Raw genomic sequence first — 18,772 nt, forward strand, 5'->3', positions numbered from 1 at the left:
TAAAAGGAAGTGCAATAAAAGATTTTTTATTCTTTGCAAATTTGCATCTTTTGAATATCAATATGAAAAAAAATTATTGGTGCTTCAGATTTTGCCTTTGAAAATACAGTAGAGCAAGCTCTGTATCAAGTCATCAACAGATAATTTTGACCAGCAAAACATTTGTAATCACACGGGGCTAAAGCAGAGGAAAGCACAGCAGGCCTAACAGCAAGAAAAAGAAGCCTGTGGGCATTTTCTGTCCAGTCCCACTGGTTTCTGTACTCTTGTTTTGTAGCTGCCTCTTCTGACCATTTGTTAGATGGCAGCGTTTCATGTTTCCAGCTTTGTCCCAAACCAGCATCTTTGCCTGAGTAGAGCAGCAGCTGGATGTGTAGCTCACAAACAGTGGCTGAGATACATCCAGCGACCATTCTGAAATATTCAAAGGGGGGCCCCCTGTCTCTAATCTGGCCTTGTGGTTGTGTTGCTCTTGGTGGTGGTGGTAGGCTCCATTTGTTGATTTATCCCTCTGTGTCTGTTGCAGCTCAATGCCAGGCTCTCCAAGGCTGTCCTCTGAGGTTGGGTTACTGTGAAACAAAATCAGAATACCTTCACCTTCCTGTAGCTGCAGAGCATCAAGGCCAGAGTGTCCGATATCTGATACAGACAGAGACACACTCCAGCTAGTCGCGTTGCAAATTGCAGAACAGTTCGATTGGACTCGTGCTGCAGAGCAGGATGGTGGGGACGTGTCTGAATCCTGTAGGCAAGAGAAAATCATCATATACACAATAAACCAAAAAACAAGTTTTCAGCAGAATATCCTGCAGTTTCTCTTATTGCTCACCTGAGGGACCACAGTCAAGTAGGCCACTGCATAATTTGAGTCAGCAGAATGAAGATCATTTACAGTCAGTGTAAGGGTGACTGTCACCCCTGCCTGCGCTGTGGCTGGAGTCTGGAGGTACACCTGGTCACGAAAAGACCTTTGTTCTGCTACAAGAAAGCTGAAGGGCAAAAACATGAATTGTGAAATCATTTAACTTATACTTACAATACCGTGCCAGAGTTTTGAACTAGCCATCATTTAATTTAGATTTTTCTTAAAATGCGAAATAGATGCAAGGTTTTATCTCCTTTCTTTTAGTAGTCTTCAGGAATAGGTCTCCAGGCTTCTTAAAAGACATTCAAAGGTCCTCTTTGAATGCCGGCTGCCTTTTGTTCCACCCTCTGTCAAGATCATCCCACACTGCTTCAATAAAGTTAAGGTCCAGGCTCTGGGGAGGCCAATCCATGAATAATAGTGTTCTACTTTGTGTTTTTCTATCCAGGTATGCTTTTAATGCACTGGCAGTGTGTTTGGGATCATTGTCATGAAAAATTAAGCCACTGCCAATCAGGCCCAAAATGGAATCATACCTTTCTGTGTTCTTAATTGCATCAATTTTAACAAGATTCCCAACACCAATGGGTGAAATGCAGGCCAAACCATGACTGTAGATACTGACTGTTGTCATTCCATAAGACCCGTTACCACAGATTTTCAGTCCATAATTTGGTATATCTAAGCTTTTTCCCGTTTCCCTTCCTTGGGGATGGCTTCATGACGGCCTTTATAGGCATCTTTATCTGCTATGGATAGTTAAGTGGGCATGCCACTTCTTATTTTGTCCGCAACTGGTCTAATTTCCTCACACTTTTTAATGACACACTACTCAGCTAATAGTTCTTTTGAATAATCTTGTTGGTACATTTTGTTACTGTTTCACAGTGTTATCTTTGAAATTTTCATTAAAAAGAAATGGGAACAAATTATGTGTTTTAATAACAAAGTGCATAAAGTTAAAATTTAAAATTGGTTCTTTTCCCCATCTAAAGCACAAGTGCAAACTGCAATAGGTGCACACCCTTAATATATCCACTAGCAAAAAAGAAAATTGAGCAGAATTGAGGGGTGACTCAAGACTTTTGTACATAACTGTATAATTTAAAAAATATTTTGGGTTACTAAGTTTACATAGTTTTCAAAGGTGAGAGAATGCCAGCGAAGGTGACAAAAGAAGCGGGATGGCAGTCTAAGTTCTTTGAAGTTTGCTTTGTACCTGAGCAAGATGTATTTTCATTTTGATCTACCTGTGGGGCTCTGTCATAAGAAGATATCCACAGTCATCATCGGCTGTCCAACTGAAGTTCCGTGCTGCACCGTGGTTTTGGATCTCAAAGTTCACCACAGCACTCTGACCAGGCACGAGGTCAGGAAGAGAAAGCACCTGAATAATGTGTGAAACAGACTGTGTCAAAAGTGCACGGACCACCGGTCAAAGAAAGGTCATCACCTGACACCTCTACATAGATACTGTAGGTAATCAATAACTTATAATTGTGCCATCTGGCCCTGCAGAATTTAAAGAAGCAAGAAAATAGAGTTTTACAGAGAAAACTGTAAATCCAGAAAGTATTCACAGGGCTATACTTGTTCTACAGTTTGCCATGTTGCAGCCTTTTCATCTCAGAATTCGACACAAAATATCCCATATTGAAATTTTCGGGTTGTTTTCATTTTTCTCATTCTTCTTTGCAGAACCTCTCAACCTCCATTAGGATCGATGGGAAGCATCAATGCACAGCCATTTTCAAATCTCTCTAGACATGTTCAATCCGGTTCTAATCTGGTCTCTGGCTGGGACACTCCAGGATTTAACAAAGGAGTGGTCTTAGAGAGTCTTTATATGGGTTCATATGGCCCACAGCAAGAAGCTACCACCAGCATGCTTCACTGTAGGGATGGTATCGGTCTGGTAATATGCAGTGATGAGAAAAGTTAGATTCTTTTAACCAGAGGATTTTGTTTCTCATGGTCTAAAATGGTTGCCCTTCTAGAACGTCCTCATCTCTCCACAGAGCAATGCTGAAGCTCTGTCAGAGTAACCGTTGGGTTTTGATCACTCCCCTGACTAAGGCCCTTGTACCCTAATCTCTCTGGTTGGGCAGGCAGACAGCTCTAGGAAGAGGCCTGGTGGTTCAAAACTGGTACCATTTACGGATGATGGAGCACACTGTGCTCACTGGAAACTTCAATGCTGTAGAGGTTTTTCTGTAACTTTTCCCAGATCTGTGCCTCAGAGGTCTTGGACTTCATGGCTTGGTTTGTGCTCTGACATACAGTCTCAACTATGAGACCATATATATATATATATATATATGACAATGTTGTGTAATAAGTGAAGTGATGTGAATACTTTCTTGATACACTGTAAGAGTGCAAGAGTGCTTTACATTTATTGTGCACAGAAATAACCAAACCAAAACAATTTCCATTTAAAATATAAGAAAAATTGAAAAATAGATGTACATAACAGAGTAACGGAGATGAACTATAGTAAACTTGGAGTAGAAAGCAGCCTCTGTCCTCTTCAGCATTATTGCTAACAATTACCTGTATCTGAATGTGAGTGGGCTCCACCATTTCTGTGGAAACCCTCTCCAGTTTGTTTCCTCTGCTGTCCTCGCCTGAAAGTCTAATGCAGAAGGGAACTCTGGGAAAAGGGTCCACCAAGCCCACCAGCTCCTCCAAGGAATAGATAGATGAAGAGGAGGAGTTGAGCTTCACCTGCTGAAGACTTTCTCCTTCAGCCCCCAGCAGTGTTGCATGACTAAAAGATGCCTCTTCATCTGAACCCAGGCCTGTAACAGCCACCACTAGAAAGGCAGGAACACCTGAAAATTAGAAAGATATATTCTTAAACATATTGTTTACTTACAAATCCTCATTATCGTGTAAATTTATCAAAATCCCTCACCTGCTGTAGGATTACCATCAACTCTGGCCAGACCCGGGTGTGTCTCATTGGTTATAATTGCAAAATAATACAGGAAGTCTACACCGCTGTCACCTGGTGGTGTAGATCAAAAGACAAATCAATTTTAAAAAATGTTTTTAAAAAAATCTCATACCATAGTAAAGCTGCATTTGAATTGAAAAATGAATATCTGCCAGGTGATCTGCTTGATGTACTCAATATTATTTCTTTTACCTATAACATTGAACGTAAGATGCCCATTGCTCTTGGCTTGCAGTTTCCACTGGCCAGGTTGTAAAGGAGGAAACAGGTTGACACGGTACAGTCCCTGAAATTGCTGTAGCACTGCTAGGGGACCTTCTTCATTCAACAGTGACTGACTCTGGTCTGAGAAGAGAAGCATAAACAGCTGAGCTTATTTTACCCTCAAATTACAAAGAAAAAAAAGTTAAAGAATGATCTTTGCAAGGTAACACTTTAAAGTATGTGTGATAAATCTAGCGCGTAATTCCCCTGTAACTAAACTGAATTTCAGTGTAGTGTAAATACCTTTCAATATTTACATGTAAATATAATTATACTGCTATTTAAAAGAAAATATGCTGAAATTCAATTTAATTACAGGGAAATTGCACCCTGTACATGATATTTCAAGCAAATGCAAAGTACAGTTCAAAGTGCAGTGTCGTGATGGAAAAAAAGCTAACCCTGACTTCATAGCTGATGTTAATATGATGTGAGAATTACCTGATGGACTGGTAAGGATACACTCCGTCATAGTGCCAGAGACATGTAGGGTGACATTTTTTACCGAGCTGTCAACTCTAAATGTATGAACGGACATCAGGTCTTTGTGACTTTCCACATGGAGGAGGGTCACCTGAGGTAGGAGAAGAAAAATAAGTTGTGATAGGTAATGAAGGTAATGAAGAGTAATTATAAGTGATATCATTATGAAATTAAAGGTCTAAAAGAGAAATTAGTCGGCTTGCTGGAAAAGAAACTAATAAAAAAAAAAATTGAAATATACTTTGTGATATAACTTTTTATAAAATCTGACACATTTCTGCTCAGCAAAAAGTTGCAGCTAAGATAGACTACTTGATTAAAAAAGATTTACATGTGCTAACTGTCATGTAGAAAATGAAATTATATTGTTTTTTCAATGCTTTATAAGCAGCAGTTGCCATGTTTGTCTGAGAAAATTAGAGCATTAGGTCAATGGAAAATTTCATATTTAATTGAAATTTTCTAATATTAAATGGTTGATAAATTATGAAGGTGGGAAATTGAGACTGCTAGAATGAGATAAGTTAACACCTACTGTGAGCTAGTGTACTACCTCAGTTCCTTAAATAACTTGTTAACTTTGTTTGGAGTGAATTTCCAGTAAAAAATCTTATTTTGGCACCTTGTCAGCTGCTGTGTTGTCCTCCACTATTGTGGAGACCCTGTGTATGTCAGAGTTGGTGGTGAATATTGTTAGTCCTCCTGACAGGGAGGACAGTGAAGAGTAGAGATTAAAACGATCAGGAGATAAAGGTTCTCTACTTCTCCTCTTCCTCCTCATTAACCTGCCTCGGCTCTCTTTGGTGTAGTTGGGATCTTCAGTAAGGAGAAAAGTCACCTGTAGGGAAAATAAGTGCTGTCAGCTGTAAGTACACTGACATACAGTTTGCTTTACTGCAGTCCCCCTGTCCAAAGTAATTTCACAGTGAGCAAGAGAAGGCAAACAAGAGGGGTTCTTTCAGTCTTTCAATCTGGCTGCATGTTATTTTTGCTCCTTATTAGTATAACTGCTGGATGAATTATTTTCTTTGTTACAGTTTTTTCTGATAGCTTAAGCACATTTTTTGTAACTATTGGCTAATTTTGCAAAACTCTTCACACAAATAAGAAAACCTGTCACCCAATCATCAAAACATTGTAGTTCTCTTGCAAAAGCAAACACAGCTAGATTAACTCTTCACACCTTCGTAAAAATGGTGTTTCCGTATCAAACAGTACACACAAGCCATCATCTACTAAGCACACAATGCGCCAACTGCACACTGATGGTATGAATACAAAACACATCTGGCTTTTGCTTTCTCTGTGCACAAGGTAGGCTATGTCAGTTTGAGCTCATACTTCTGTCATAGATCCATAAGCATAGAGGGATCCAAACTTCAAGTACTGGTGTTTATTCAAACACATCAAAACAAACACAAGTGTTTATTTCCAAGTATAGGATTATTTGCAATCGCCATAGTGACTATATGGGTTACTTGGTCTGCAGTGAACATGCTTCCTCTGCCCCCAGCATCTGGTCATCTAGCAATTCTGTAAAGTAACAATTTCAGTATTTTTACATCAGTGGTATTGGTGTGTTTCTCATTGGCATATGGCAGTGCTACAAATCTTTGTGCAAAGTGACTGTACTAACCGATTCTCATTTCAAGATGTCCTTATGGTGCTTGCTACAGTGTAGCGGCTCGAGTTAGGCTGGACCCATTGGCCAGCTACCCTCAGGGTCATTCCACGGTTGATTACATGGTCCACTATTGTAGCTCTGATGTCATCAGCAATTCTATTTCTTACTCTTCCTACCCTTCCTCTCCCCCTTCCTCGTCTTCCTCTTGCTCCTCCTTGTCCTTGTCGTCCTCTTCATCCTACTTCTTCACCTCCACGTCCTCTTCCTCGGCCTCCTCTACTTCTCACTCTTTCTGCTCCCTCCATTGTACTCTGCACACACAGCTTACCTGTATTATAGTGCTTAGGCTGATTGCAAAGTGAACTAATTATCTAAAAAAGTTTTCACATGTGAAAGTGTGCCAGACAGTTGGCAAATTAGTTTTAATGATAGCCATACATGTGTATACTTTTGCTAGGAGTGTGTTGGAAATTTGGTAATTGAGTGTTGTGCAGTGAATTGTGCCTACAGTTTTGCAAAGTGTGTGTTACAAAATTGCAAACTGAGTGCAAAGCAGTTTTTGTGCTTTTAGTTTTGCAAACTCAGTGAGTGGTTTTGCTATAAGTCTGAATAGTTTTAGAGATTGTGCTACAGGAATCACAGTTAGGGTTTAAGCATTCAGGAAAAACTGTAATAAAACTGTCCTTTGGTTAAAAGGTTTCATGATACAATAGCACCACTGTGTGGCCAGTGACAAAAACTACAATTCCATTAAACTTTTAATTTTCAACTAGTGTAGCTGCTGCCACCTGCCGGCCACATGAGGCAGGTGATCTCCACCAGCTTTCAGCAGGCACAGTTTCTCCAGGAAATTCTTATTTCCTTTAAAACCCATCTAAAAATGTAATTCACGCAGTGCTTTCTTTATAAATATACATACAAACAGAAGCTGTATAACCAGTAGCAATCACATCAGATGAAGGCTTTTATTTTAAAGTTTTGAAAATCTGAGAACAGGTTATTAAACAGCAGCTCCCGGTTGGTGTTTGTCTTCGCTGTCAACCTTAAAGCAGCTCTGATTTTTGTTAAACATAATGCTATGTGACAGATGAAAAAAAAAAGACTTCCCTTCAAAGGTGCATATACCTTGCTCTGTTTCTCGAGGGAGAGGGCCTTCACCACACCGAATAAATGGGCATCTTTAGGGGAAGCGTCAGTGAACACGAAGATCTCAGACAGAGGTGGACTGTGAGTGAGTGCCAGCTAATAACAAGAAGAGAGCAAGTTAGTGGTGACATGTCCAATCTATACAACTGCAGTGTTTGTGTTTTCTAACTCAGGTGTCTTAGCTGAAGAACTACAGGGTGATTTAAAGAAACCCCTTGTCACACACACACATGCACGCACACACACATACACACACAACATCACTTATTCTCTCTGAGTGTTTAGCGTCTAAATGTACCTGAATTGCAGAGAGGCACATCTCTGGTTCATCTCCGCCTCCAAGAGCCATCAGCCCCTCCATGTGCTGCATGAACTGGCCTGGATCATCAGTCTCAAATACCGGTCCTACTCCTGCACAGTACAGTAAATATAAATGCTTACAGACTGTGATAAGGAACAGCTTGTTTGCAGTCTTTATAGACCCTTATTGTCTATTTAAAACATATTTACAGTACCATAAGACTGAATCTTTAAGCTATCAAGAGGCTCTGTCTATAAGTTATTATATTAATATATTATTTCTCATTTCATTGCTTTCATGGAAGTCACAGAAGTTCATTCAGTCATTCTTTGAACTGAGGGAAACAGATGGCACAAATCTAGAGGCTCACTGTTGATAGAACATACAGTAGGCATGAAACATATAATCAGAACTATACTTTCTACAGAAGTATATAAAGGTATGTATATAATGGGAAACACAATCACACATTAACAGGGGGCAAAAGCCTCTACAGGTTTATCTGTTATGACCTGCAGGCACTTTTTACCACCAGCTGTCACCTGGATCGTGGAAGGGGACGAGCACAAAGGTGCCGAGTTGCCCCGGGCTGTTGGCTCTGCTCTGTATGATGGATTGAGCCCGAAGACGAGCAGCGTGGATCTCCTCAAACATGCTGCCTGTGGTGTCCATGACAAAAACCAGTGCAGGAACTTGCTTCACACTAAAGAGTCTTCAAAGAGAGTTCAGCAGCAATTAAAGACAGTCATTTCATGCAGCACAGGCATCACCTAAATCTTGTAACAAGTCTACAGTTCAGGGAGCTTTAGCAGTGGTTTAAACTTACTTGAGAAAGTTTCTGTGGCCCACAGAGTCTCTGAGGTCTCTCAGCACAGTCAGGGTGGCCTCAGTAGCCAAAGTGGCAGCTTTGAGATGGAGGTAATGATGAGGGGAGAAGAGAGGTGAGGTGCTGTCCTTGTTGATGCCCCCTTTGGCGCTCGAGAAGCGGCTGCTGTCTAGAATACCTCCATGACTGCATTTGCCTAGAAAAAAAAAAACATCTTTACAGCTTTGTAGATGGAAACGTAGTTGAAAAAGTCTTTAAAATATTCTAAAAACCAAATGTGTTTATTTATTGTGTTTTTGTAACACTTTGCCTGCAGGTGGCCGAGGTTTACCCTGAGGTTTTGGAGGAAATGTACTGAAATATCCAGTGGTGAGCAGCTGAGAGTTTCCCTGTGTGGTTTTCAGTCTTTGCAGAAGGTTGTTTCGACAGGTGGTACTGAAGCACTCCATACAGGTAGGTGTGTCTTCTGAAAGCAGAAATGATGAAGGCTTTAGTTTTTACATTTAAACTTTTTTTTTGTAATGTAATAATGAATATATCAGATTGACATATGTACAGCCAGGTTTCCAAAACATTGGGAGTCTGTGTTAAATGCATGACCAATAGAAATGATAGCTGATTTCCACTGAACCATTTAAAGCCACATTTGAAAGAATGTTGAACATTTGGCTGGTCAAGTTAATTAGTAAAGATGGGGAGTGCTTTACTAGACGTGGTGGGTCAATAGTTAAATGACGTGGATAATTATATGTGTATGTGTGTATATACATATACACACTGAGTGACACATTGAGTTTTGAAAAAAACCAACACATTATATAAATATTATATTCTTTTAAATGAAACATTATGCACCCTGCCTTCCTGGGTGCAGCTACTACCTTATTTTTTACATCACTTCCATTTTCCTGCTAAACTAAACACTGACATAATTGCTCTGATCAAATCGTTTTCTTTATTTTGTTGAGTCAGTCAGCCTCTGTTCTGCCTAGTTTAAATCGCAGCACTCAGTCATTTTGCCTTTCAAATTCTCATTCATGAAACCCACTTCCTTTTCATCTCTGCCTCCCTCTTGTCACTAATAGCCCCACCCAGGCCTCCGTCTTCATCTTCACTCTCATTGTCCTAATTTCTATCATTGCTGGGACTCCATTCTGGTACAAGTCTGATTACAAAATAACATATTAATCGAACTGTTAAATAATAACTGAATGATCTCTACTTGATGAAATAAATACTATACAGTAGCATATTACAGTTTTTTCTGATTGCGTAAGCACATTTTTTGTAACTATTGGCTAATTTTGCAAAACTCTTCACACAAATAAGAAAACCTGTCACCCAATCATCAAAACATTGTAGTTCTCTTGCAAAAGCAAACACAGCTGGATTAACTCTTCACACCTTCGTAAAAATGGTGTTTCCGTATCAAACAGTACACACAAGCCATCATCTACTAAGCACACAATGCGCCAACTGCACACTGATGGTATGAATACAAAACACATCTGGCTTTTGCTTTCTCTGTGCACAAGGTAGGCTATGTCAGTTTGAGCTCATACTTCTGTCATAGATCCATAAGCATAGAGGGATCCAAACTTCAAGTACTGGTGTTTATTCAAACACATCAAAACAAACACAAGTGTTTATTTCCAAGTATAGGATTATTTGCAATCGCCATAGTGACTATATGGGTTACTTGGTCTGCAGTGAACATGCTTCCTCTGCCCCAGCATCTGGTCATCTAGCAATTCTGTAAAGTAACAATTTCAGTATTTTTACATCAGTGGTATTGGTGTGTTTCTCATTGGCATATGGCAGTGCTACAAATCTTTGTGCAAAGTGACTGTACTAACCGATTCTCATTTCAAGATGTCCTTATGGTACTTGCTACAGTGTAGCGGCTCGAGTTAGGCTGGACCCGTTGGCCAGCTACCCTCAGGGTCATTCCACGGTTGATTACATGGTCCACTATTGTAGCTCTGATGTCATCAGCAATTCTATTTCTTACTCTTCCTACCCTTCCTCTCCCCCCTCCTCATCTTCCTCTCCCCCCTCCTCGTCTTCCTCTTGCTCCTCCTTGTCCTTGTCGTCCTCTTCATCCTACTTCTTCACCTCCACGTCCTCTTCCTCGGCCTCCTCTACTTCTCACTCTTTCTGCTCCCTCCATTGTACTCCGCACACACAGCTTACCTGTATTATAGTGCTTAGGCTGATTGCAAAGTGAACTAATTATCTAAGAAAGTTTTCACATGTGAAAGTGTGCCAGACAGTTGGCAAATTAGTGTTAATGATAGCCATACATGTGTATACTTTTGCTAGGAGTGTGTTGGAAATTTGGTAATTGAGTGTTGTGCAGTGAATTGTGCCTACAGTTTTGCAAAGTGTGTGTTACAAAATTGCAAACTGAGTGCAAAGCAGTTTTTGTGCTTTTAGTTTTGCAAACTCAGTGAGTGGTTTTGCTATAAGTCTGAATAGTTTTAGAGATTGTGCTACAGGAATCACAGTTAGGGTTTAAGCATTCAGAAAAAACTGTAAAACAGATTAGACCACAATAGAATGACATCTGAAGAAGCAGCAAAATCGGTAGTAGGAAAACTGTGGAAGAGCTGTAACTTTACAGTTTTTTCTGAATGCTTAAACCCTAACTGTGATTCCTGTAGCACAATCTCTAAAACTATTCAGACTTATAGCAAAACCACTCACTGAGTTTGCAAAACTAAAAGCACAAAAACTGCTTTGCACTCAGTTTGCAATTTTGTAACACACACTTTGCAAAACTGTAGGCACAATTCACTGCACAACACTCAATTACCAAATTTCCAACACACTCCTAGCAAAAGTATACACATGTATGGCTATCATTAACACTAATTTGCCAACTGTCTGGCACACTTTCACATGTGAAAACTTTCTTAGATAATTAGTTCACTTTGCAATCAGCCTAAGCACTATAATCCAGGTAAGCTGTGTGTGCGGAGTACAATGGAGGGAGCAGAAAGAGTGAGAAGTAGAGGAGGCCGAGGAAGAGGACGTGGAGGTGAAGAAGTAGGATGAAGAGGACGACAAGGACAAGGAGGAGCAAGAGGAAGACGAGGAAGGGGGAGAGGAAGATGAGGAGGGGGGAGAGGAAGGGTAGGAAGAGTAAGAAATAGAATTGCTGATGACATCAGAGCTACAATAGTGGACCATGTAATCAACCGTGGAATGACCCTGAGGGTAGCTGGCCAACGGGTCCAGCCTAACTCGAGCCGCTACACTGTAGCAAGTACCATAAGGACATCTTGAAATGAGAATCGGTTAGTACAGTCACTTTGCACAAAGATTTGTAGCACTGCCATATGCCAATGAGAAACACACCAATACCATTGATGTAAAAATACTGAAATTGTTACTTTACAGAGTTGCTAGATGACCAGATGCTGGGGGCAGAGGAAGCATGTTCACTGCAGACCAAGTAACCCATATAGTCATTATGGCGATTGCAAATAATCCTATACTTGGAAATAACCACTTGTGTTTGTTTTGATGTGTTTGAATAAACACCAGTACTTGAAGTTTGGATCCCTCTATGCTTATGGATCTATGACAGAAGTATGAGCTCAAACTGACATAGCCTACCTTGTGCACAGAGAAAGCAAAAGCCAGATGTGTTTTGTATTCATACCATCAGTGTGCAGTTGGCGCATTGTGTGCTTAGTAGATGATGGCTTGTGTGTACTGTTTGATACGGAAACACCATTTTTATGAAGGTGTGAAGAGTTAATCTAGCTGTGTTTGCTTTTGCAAGAGAACTACAATGTTTTGATTATTGGGTGACAGGTTTTCTTATTTGTGTGAAGAGTTTTGCAAAATTAGCCAATAGTTACAAAAAATGTGCTTAAGCTATCAGAAAAAACTGTAACACGTGAAGCTATGCAGTATGATAAAATGATGCAAAATGAAAAAATTCTGTAAAGCTGTTACCTCAGTAACTAGTCTTTTCAAGAGGACCTTTACAATAATGTGTAGATACAACTAATTTTGTTTTTTTGTGATTAAATGGGACTATAATGTCACATTCATGAATCACCTTTAGCTACAGGCACGGCAGGCTCCTCTGGCTGAAGCAGATGGAGGTAAATAGAACGCTGGCCCATCTCCACCCAGTTACTGTGGCTGTAGAAGTCCTGACATAGCAGATGTTCAAAACAAAAACATAGCCAAAACATTTCACTTCATGAAATATCTCTAAGGTTAAGCTAACCCTCCCCCTATTATTAAAATTCAGTTCTGTGTGGCAGATTACCTGCAGTGAATGAAATAGCTGACCCAGGCTATGACGGGCACTTTGGTACTCTTTGGCCCGCACTGAGAGCACAGTGTGGGTCCAGAACCGTCGTAGCATGACCGTGGCACTTTCAATATGCTCTGAATCAAAGTGGTAAACTGGGTCAGACCTTGTGGAGCTCCGGAAGTCCATGGCTGCATTGGATTTCACCACATCTCCCACAGCTCTCCAAAATCCACGTCCCAGTCTGATCTGCAATCGTTAGACCAGGACTTTTATCATTATTTGAAAGAAATTCAATACGTCTGTGTTCAAATATCACCATAGGGAGAAAGAGCGATTCAGTTAAATTTGCATACTTACTTAAAGAGGTAATTCAAACACTTTATGAACCACTGATGCTGCATTACTCAGTAAATCTCCTGACTGCAAACATGACCTCACCTCCTCTTTATCATGGTTTCCATGGTGTTTTTTTAGTCCCCTCAGAGTCTCCAGGGTTACGTTTAGAATGGCCCGCTCTGTAATGTACTGGTGAGTGTGTGAGTCCCAGGACAGAGTCAGCACTCTAGACCACAAGTCAGGGAGGAAACCCTCGCATGGTGAAGCCAGGAGAAGAAGGTAAGGGAGGGTAAAAAGGTGCACCTGCCTCCTCCAGATTCCTCTGTGCTGTGACATTGTGCTCTGAGCAGGTCACGTCCTACCTGCATGAAATAAAAACGAAATGTCATTTGCCTGATATCAGTCTTGCTAAGACTCATTATTTTGTCTTTTAATTGAAAGGATTTGAACTGACCTGACTTCTATTGTTCAGTAAAGTTTTGTGCTAATTTGATCAAGCTGTGCCACTCAACCATGCGTACTATTCTGTCATCACCCGGTCCTTACCACCACCCCCGACAGCTCCTCTCAGATTTTTCTCAGCCTTGCCTGTACAGAGCCTCCTATTGTTCTTTTTCATCTTAATTCAGATACATTCTTTGGGATTGTTCTCACAGTCTGTGCTTTCACGAGGAGATAGTGCAACAAAGCACAAGGCCTATAAAAAACAACCTGTTCCTTTTACTATGTCAGGGTCCCAATTAAAACTCTCCAGGATTGATTCAAAGACAGTCATTCACTTTAACATTTCACAAAGCAAAAACTTTGGTGGTGTTGGTGGTCAGTTTAAGCAATCACTTGCCATTTACCAACACAACTAATCAATTTTTAACACTTTAGCCTAATACGTTAACTGACTCCAGTGCAAAAATGAACACTAGATGAGCATGAAGTATGAGTTATTTTATGCCATAATGGTTATTTTTATTAGCTTCCAAATTAGCAGACAAATGCAAATATTTCTTTAGAGCTGTAGTCAGACCCAAAGAACTTGATAAAAACAGTCTCACCTCAGTTCATCCTGTATGTCTAGCCCTGTAGATCTGTTTGATCACGTAGCACAGCATCAAGAGTACAGAGTATCAAGAAACGCCACAACACATGCTTGTCAGTGGTTAAGCAAATCACAACATTTCCATCTTTGAAACAAAATAGCAAAGTCTTCACATTTGTGCGTCCTTGAGCTCTTGTCTCTTATTTGCTCCTCATGGATATAGAAACCCTCCCACCCCCCACAAAAAAAACAGGACCTGAATGTTAGAGGCACTTTCTTCAGATGAGAGTTTAGGTGATACTGCACAGTCTTGGGTGTGCCTCTTAGCTTTAGGGGTGCACTGTGGGGCAAAAGATATCTCGTCATAGCTCCCCATTGCCCCTCCTTATCTCCCCATTAAAGCACGGTGCATTGATTCACCACAATAGGGCTGAATATATTACCAGTCAGGGTGTTCAACTAAGGCCTACCCCAACCCCCTCTTTGCAATGTATCACACTCTGTGTTCCTCACAAAACCAAAAAAAGCACTTTGCAAAGGCGTTGAAAAGAGGGGAATCAGTTGCTAGACAACTCCAAAGAGGGTGTTGAGCTTGCAGGACTGAAATGTGGTTAAGGTTATAAAGAATACAGGATGTCTCTGCTTTGTGTTTTTGTTGTTGTTTTCTTATGCTGTTTTGTTTTGCCTTTTTTTTGGCATTTTAATTATTAAAATTAATTATTACAATTGAAAGTGAAACACGAGATGCAACGGTTGTTTTGTTGCTGTGTCTCACTCTCCTGCCCTGACAAACCAAAACACACCCAAGAGGAAATTCTAATGTGTTATAGAAAGTGATCAGTGGGAGACTTTGCTATGGAGCTGCAGTTCTAATGAAGGACAAGTGCATTGCACATGGTTCCATGCAGGCACTCATAGCAAGAAAGAGGCTAAACAAGTCTGCTAACTTTTGCAATTTACCAGAAGAGTGCTGAGGTTGTTGAGGGTAAGGTTACTGTTTCCTGTTTACCTGCAGTAACGTAAGCTAGTTCACCACACTGACATTTCTGTCTGTCACCTCAACCAAGTACTTGTTACAAAAGCTTCTTTCTGTACTGAACAGTACAATTTGTGTCTTATTATTTTTATAATTCATGTAACTGGAGAGTCCTCTTCACAGACAAAGTTTAATATTGGAGTTCTACAGGGTTCAGTACCAGGACCAGTTCTGTTTACATTATACATGCTTCCTTAGGCAGTATCATCAGAAGGCATAGCATACATTTCCATTGCATTGCCAACTTTATCTATCCATTAAGCCAGATTACACACACCAATTAGTTAAACTGCAGGAATATCTTAAAGACATTTTTCAAATGACCTTGGCCTCCAGTAACACTGTGAGGAATCTTGGAGTCATTCTTCACAATGATATGTCCTTCAATGCACATATTAAACAAATGTCTAGGATTGCTTTCTTCCATTTGCGCATTATATCCCAAATTAGAAACATCTTGTCTCAGAACTAGTTCATGCTAGTTCTAGTTTATGTATTACTTCTAAGCTGGACTACTGTAATTCATTATCGTCAGGATGTCCTAAAAACTCCCTGAAAAGCCTTTGGTTAATCCTGCAGCAAGAGTACTGACAGGGACTAGAAAGAGAGAGCATACTTCTCCTATACTGACTTCCCTTCATTGGCTCCCTGTTAAATGCAGAATTCAAAATCCTGCTCCTCACATGCAAGGTCTTGAATAATCAGGTCTCATCTTGTCTTAATGATCTTATAGTACCATATCACCCGATTAGAGCACTTTGCTCTCAGACCGCGGCTTACTTGTAGTTCCCAGAGTATTTAAAAGCAGAATAGGAGGCAGAGTCTTCTGTGGAACCAGGTTCCAGTTTGGATTCAGGAGATAGACATTATTTAGTCAAATTTGTGAAAAATCAAAGACTTTCAGAATTTTTCTGAATGCTTCTTTAGCTTAATTCTAATTGTTTTACTTGTATGTATCTTTCTGTTGGCAGCAATTGAAAAATAAACCCAGTGCTTTGGATGAAATGAGCTCCATTCCTTTAATTATTGACTTTGCATGTTTTCTGTTCAGTGTTGTGCAAACTATGTAACACATTTATGAACACTCTCTTCTAAATTTAAGAACTGACTACTGTAAAAAAAAAAAAGTTCATATCTCTAACCTAAAGTTTAACAATTTACTCTTTGCTTAGGTCTTGGTATGCTGATTTCAAGAAAATGAACGATAGCTGTCTACTTTTTTTCAATAATACTTACATATATTACAACAAACTTGCAATGTCAGCATAGATTTAATATCTACAGCATCTACCTATACACTCCACTTCAGTACACTTCAGAACTTCTTTCAGTAACTACGAGCTGTGCTATTGATATGGCTTAAGCCAATCACCTTGGACATGTGAATGGTTGTATTCACAAGATACAAGTGAACAAAACAAAATAAATTCTATCGTAGAAACTGAGATCCCTACCTCTGAGCATAAAAAGAAGGTTTCTGGAGAGCTTAAACCCCTACATCCTGAGAGATTTGCCTGGGGTGCAAAACTACATGTATAACGTTGTGGTCTATGGAGACTCCAAGAAGGCTCATGATCCACAAATGTAGGCAGACCTCAAACGCCTCCAGATAAATGCAACAAAAAAAAAGTTTGTTCAGCCATCCCAGCATTCCATTTCTGATAGATGTGATTTCCAGAGATGGCCTGTGCTCTAAGTTTTTGCCTGACTATACAACAGTGCTGAGGCATTCTGGGAAGTAATACACAGACTGAAATGCAGTGGAATTTGATGGCAGAAGAAAGCTTCAGGGAAACTAAAACCTATCACAAGTATATATATAATATAGAAATAGAACAGATAAAATACAAATAGTACAAATGAATAAATGAAGACAGAAAAGGAGAGAAAATATTGACGTGTGAAACAGAGATGTGTGCAAAAGAGCTATAGCTTAATATGCTGCCTTAATATGCTGGATGACCTGATGTGCAAAAAATTATTATTTCTGTTCAATAATAGGTCAGCTGTTCAAGAGTCTGATGGCAGTGTGGAAGAAGGAGTTGTTGAGTCTGGATGTTCTGGATTTCACACTTCTGAACCTCTGTCCCAAGGGCAGAAGTGTGAACAGTCTGTGTTGTGGGTGTGTGAGTTCTTTGAGGATGGAGGCAGCTCTCCTCTGGACTCTGCGATGGTAGATGCTCTGAAGAGAGGGCAGCGGAGTCCTGATGATCTTCTCCACAGTTGTTATCACTCTCTGCAGGCGTTTGCGGTCCATGACAGTAGTGCTGCCGTACCATGCTGTGATGCAGCTAGTCAGTTCTAGGTTACTGGAAAACCTAGCACTTGTGATTTATGACCCTGGATTCCATACCTTCGTTACCACAGATTTCTGAGACTGAGACACTTTCCTAGCTCAGCTTCACAAAAACAACATTGAATGCAGAGATGGGCAGTAATGCGTTACTTGTAACTTCTTTTTACAGCGAAAAAAAACCCTAAACGTCCAAGCAAGCACCGAGTGCGCTACGACGTAATGAGAAATTCACAGAGAAACTCGCGGATTCTTCCACTGACCGCTGCAGCACACCTGCACCGGGGTAAACCTCCGCCTACCCTACTTCTGCTTTGCAGGTGACAATAGAGCAACAGAACTGCTAGTCTTTGATTTTATTTATTTTCTGCTGTGATTTACTTGCATCTATTTGAAAGAGTGAGTGTAAACACAAAAAAAATTTTTTATTTTATGTGCTGGAATGTGCAGAAAATAGGTTTAAATGTTAAACAAATTTCTTCCAATCAGAGAATGTTGCATATAATTAAATGTTTGATGCATAAAGTTAAAAGATTAAAACTAATAAGACAAGTTTTTAAAACAGACTTTTCCATTTGATTACACATTGTATGATGGATTATGTAGAAAAAGTAGAATTGGGCTGAAAGAACTATTGCTTTATTACCTGTTCAGGTTGTAAATCGTGTTTTTAAAAAGTAACTAAGTAATCAGTAAAGTAACGGGATTACTTTTGGGGGGGAAGTAATCAGTAATTAGTTACTGATTACTTTTTCAAGTAACTTGACCAACACTGATTGAATGTGTAATTGCACTTGTATCCTGCATCCTGTCACCAACTGACAGAAAATTCTCCATAATCGAAAAGTACAGATTGGCTTGTGTCTGGTGCGTGAAGCAGTGGAGAACCTGTGTATGGGGACTCAGATTTACAGAGATAAAGTTCAGGTAGGCAAACACATGGGAAAGGGAGGGCCAAGGTTCTCGACCACCATTTTGGTCCATCAGCAGACAGGGCCCAAGCACATTCATCCTCAGTGACACAAAACACTGGAAGATAGAAAGACTTTCTCCCTGTTCACAGTGGTCTAAAGGGTCACCGCAGAATGACTTTTAAGAGTAAGCAGGCAAGGTAACAGAAAGAGAGACACCTTCCTGTTTGGTGTAAACATTGTGTAATAAAGTATCCCTCACATGGAGGATTAAAAAAATGTAAATGGTGTAGGTGGATCTCTTCACTTAAAAATGAAAATAAATGAATAAAAAAATGTATCAAGAAAAATAAGGCTAAAGTAAAGTTTTACCTTCAGAACTTCAGCTGACTGCATTATATTTTGTTTTTAAACTTTCT

The 18,772-nt window shown here is 40.0% G+C and overlaps 1 protein-coding gene across 1 annotated transcript; it reads right to left on the reverse strand.

The window, feature by feature from the left end:
• Positions 1 to 10: 10 nt before the first annotated feature.
• On the reverse strand, positions 11 to 14,320 carry vwa7 (von Willebrand factor A domain containing 7). Its single transcript, XM_085429839.1, has 17 exons — positions 14,130 to 14,320; positions 13,183 to 13,442; positions 12,757 to 12,990; positions 12,541 to 12,637; positions 8,800 to 8,934; positions 8,469 to 8,664; positions 8,185 to 8,354; positions 7,640 to 7,752; positions 7,321 to 7,437; positions 5,194 to 5,409; positions 4,530 to 4,662; positions 4,017 to 4,169; positions 3,783 to 3,875; positions 3,419 to 3,699; positions 2,116 to 2,252; positions 830 to 989; positions 11 to 742 (listed from the first exon to the last, which is right to left on the reverse strand). Exons 2-17 carry the CDS (start codon positions 13,414 to 13,416, stop codon positions 179 to 181), a joined length of 3,033 nt encoding a protein of 1,010 aa, XP_085285965.1. The 5' UTR covers positions 13,417 to 13,442; positions 14,130 to 14,320; the 3' UTR covers positions 11 to 178.
• Between the last annotated feature and the right edge of the window lie 4,452 nt (positions 14,321 to 18,772).

Source organism: Copadichromis virginalis, linkage group LG14 (genome assembly GCF_057382275.1).
Source record: "Copadichromis virginalis isolate Kocher_CV1m ecotype Utaka linkage group LG14, C_Virginalis_male_GT1.1, whole genome shotgun sequence".
Classification (NCBI taxonomy): domain Eukaryota; kingdom Metazoa; phylum Chordata; class Actinopteri; order Cichliformes; family Cichlidae; genus Copadichromis; species Copadichromis virginalis.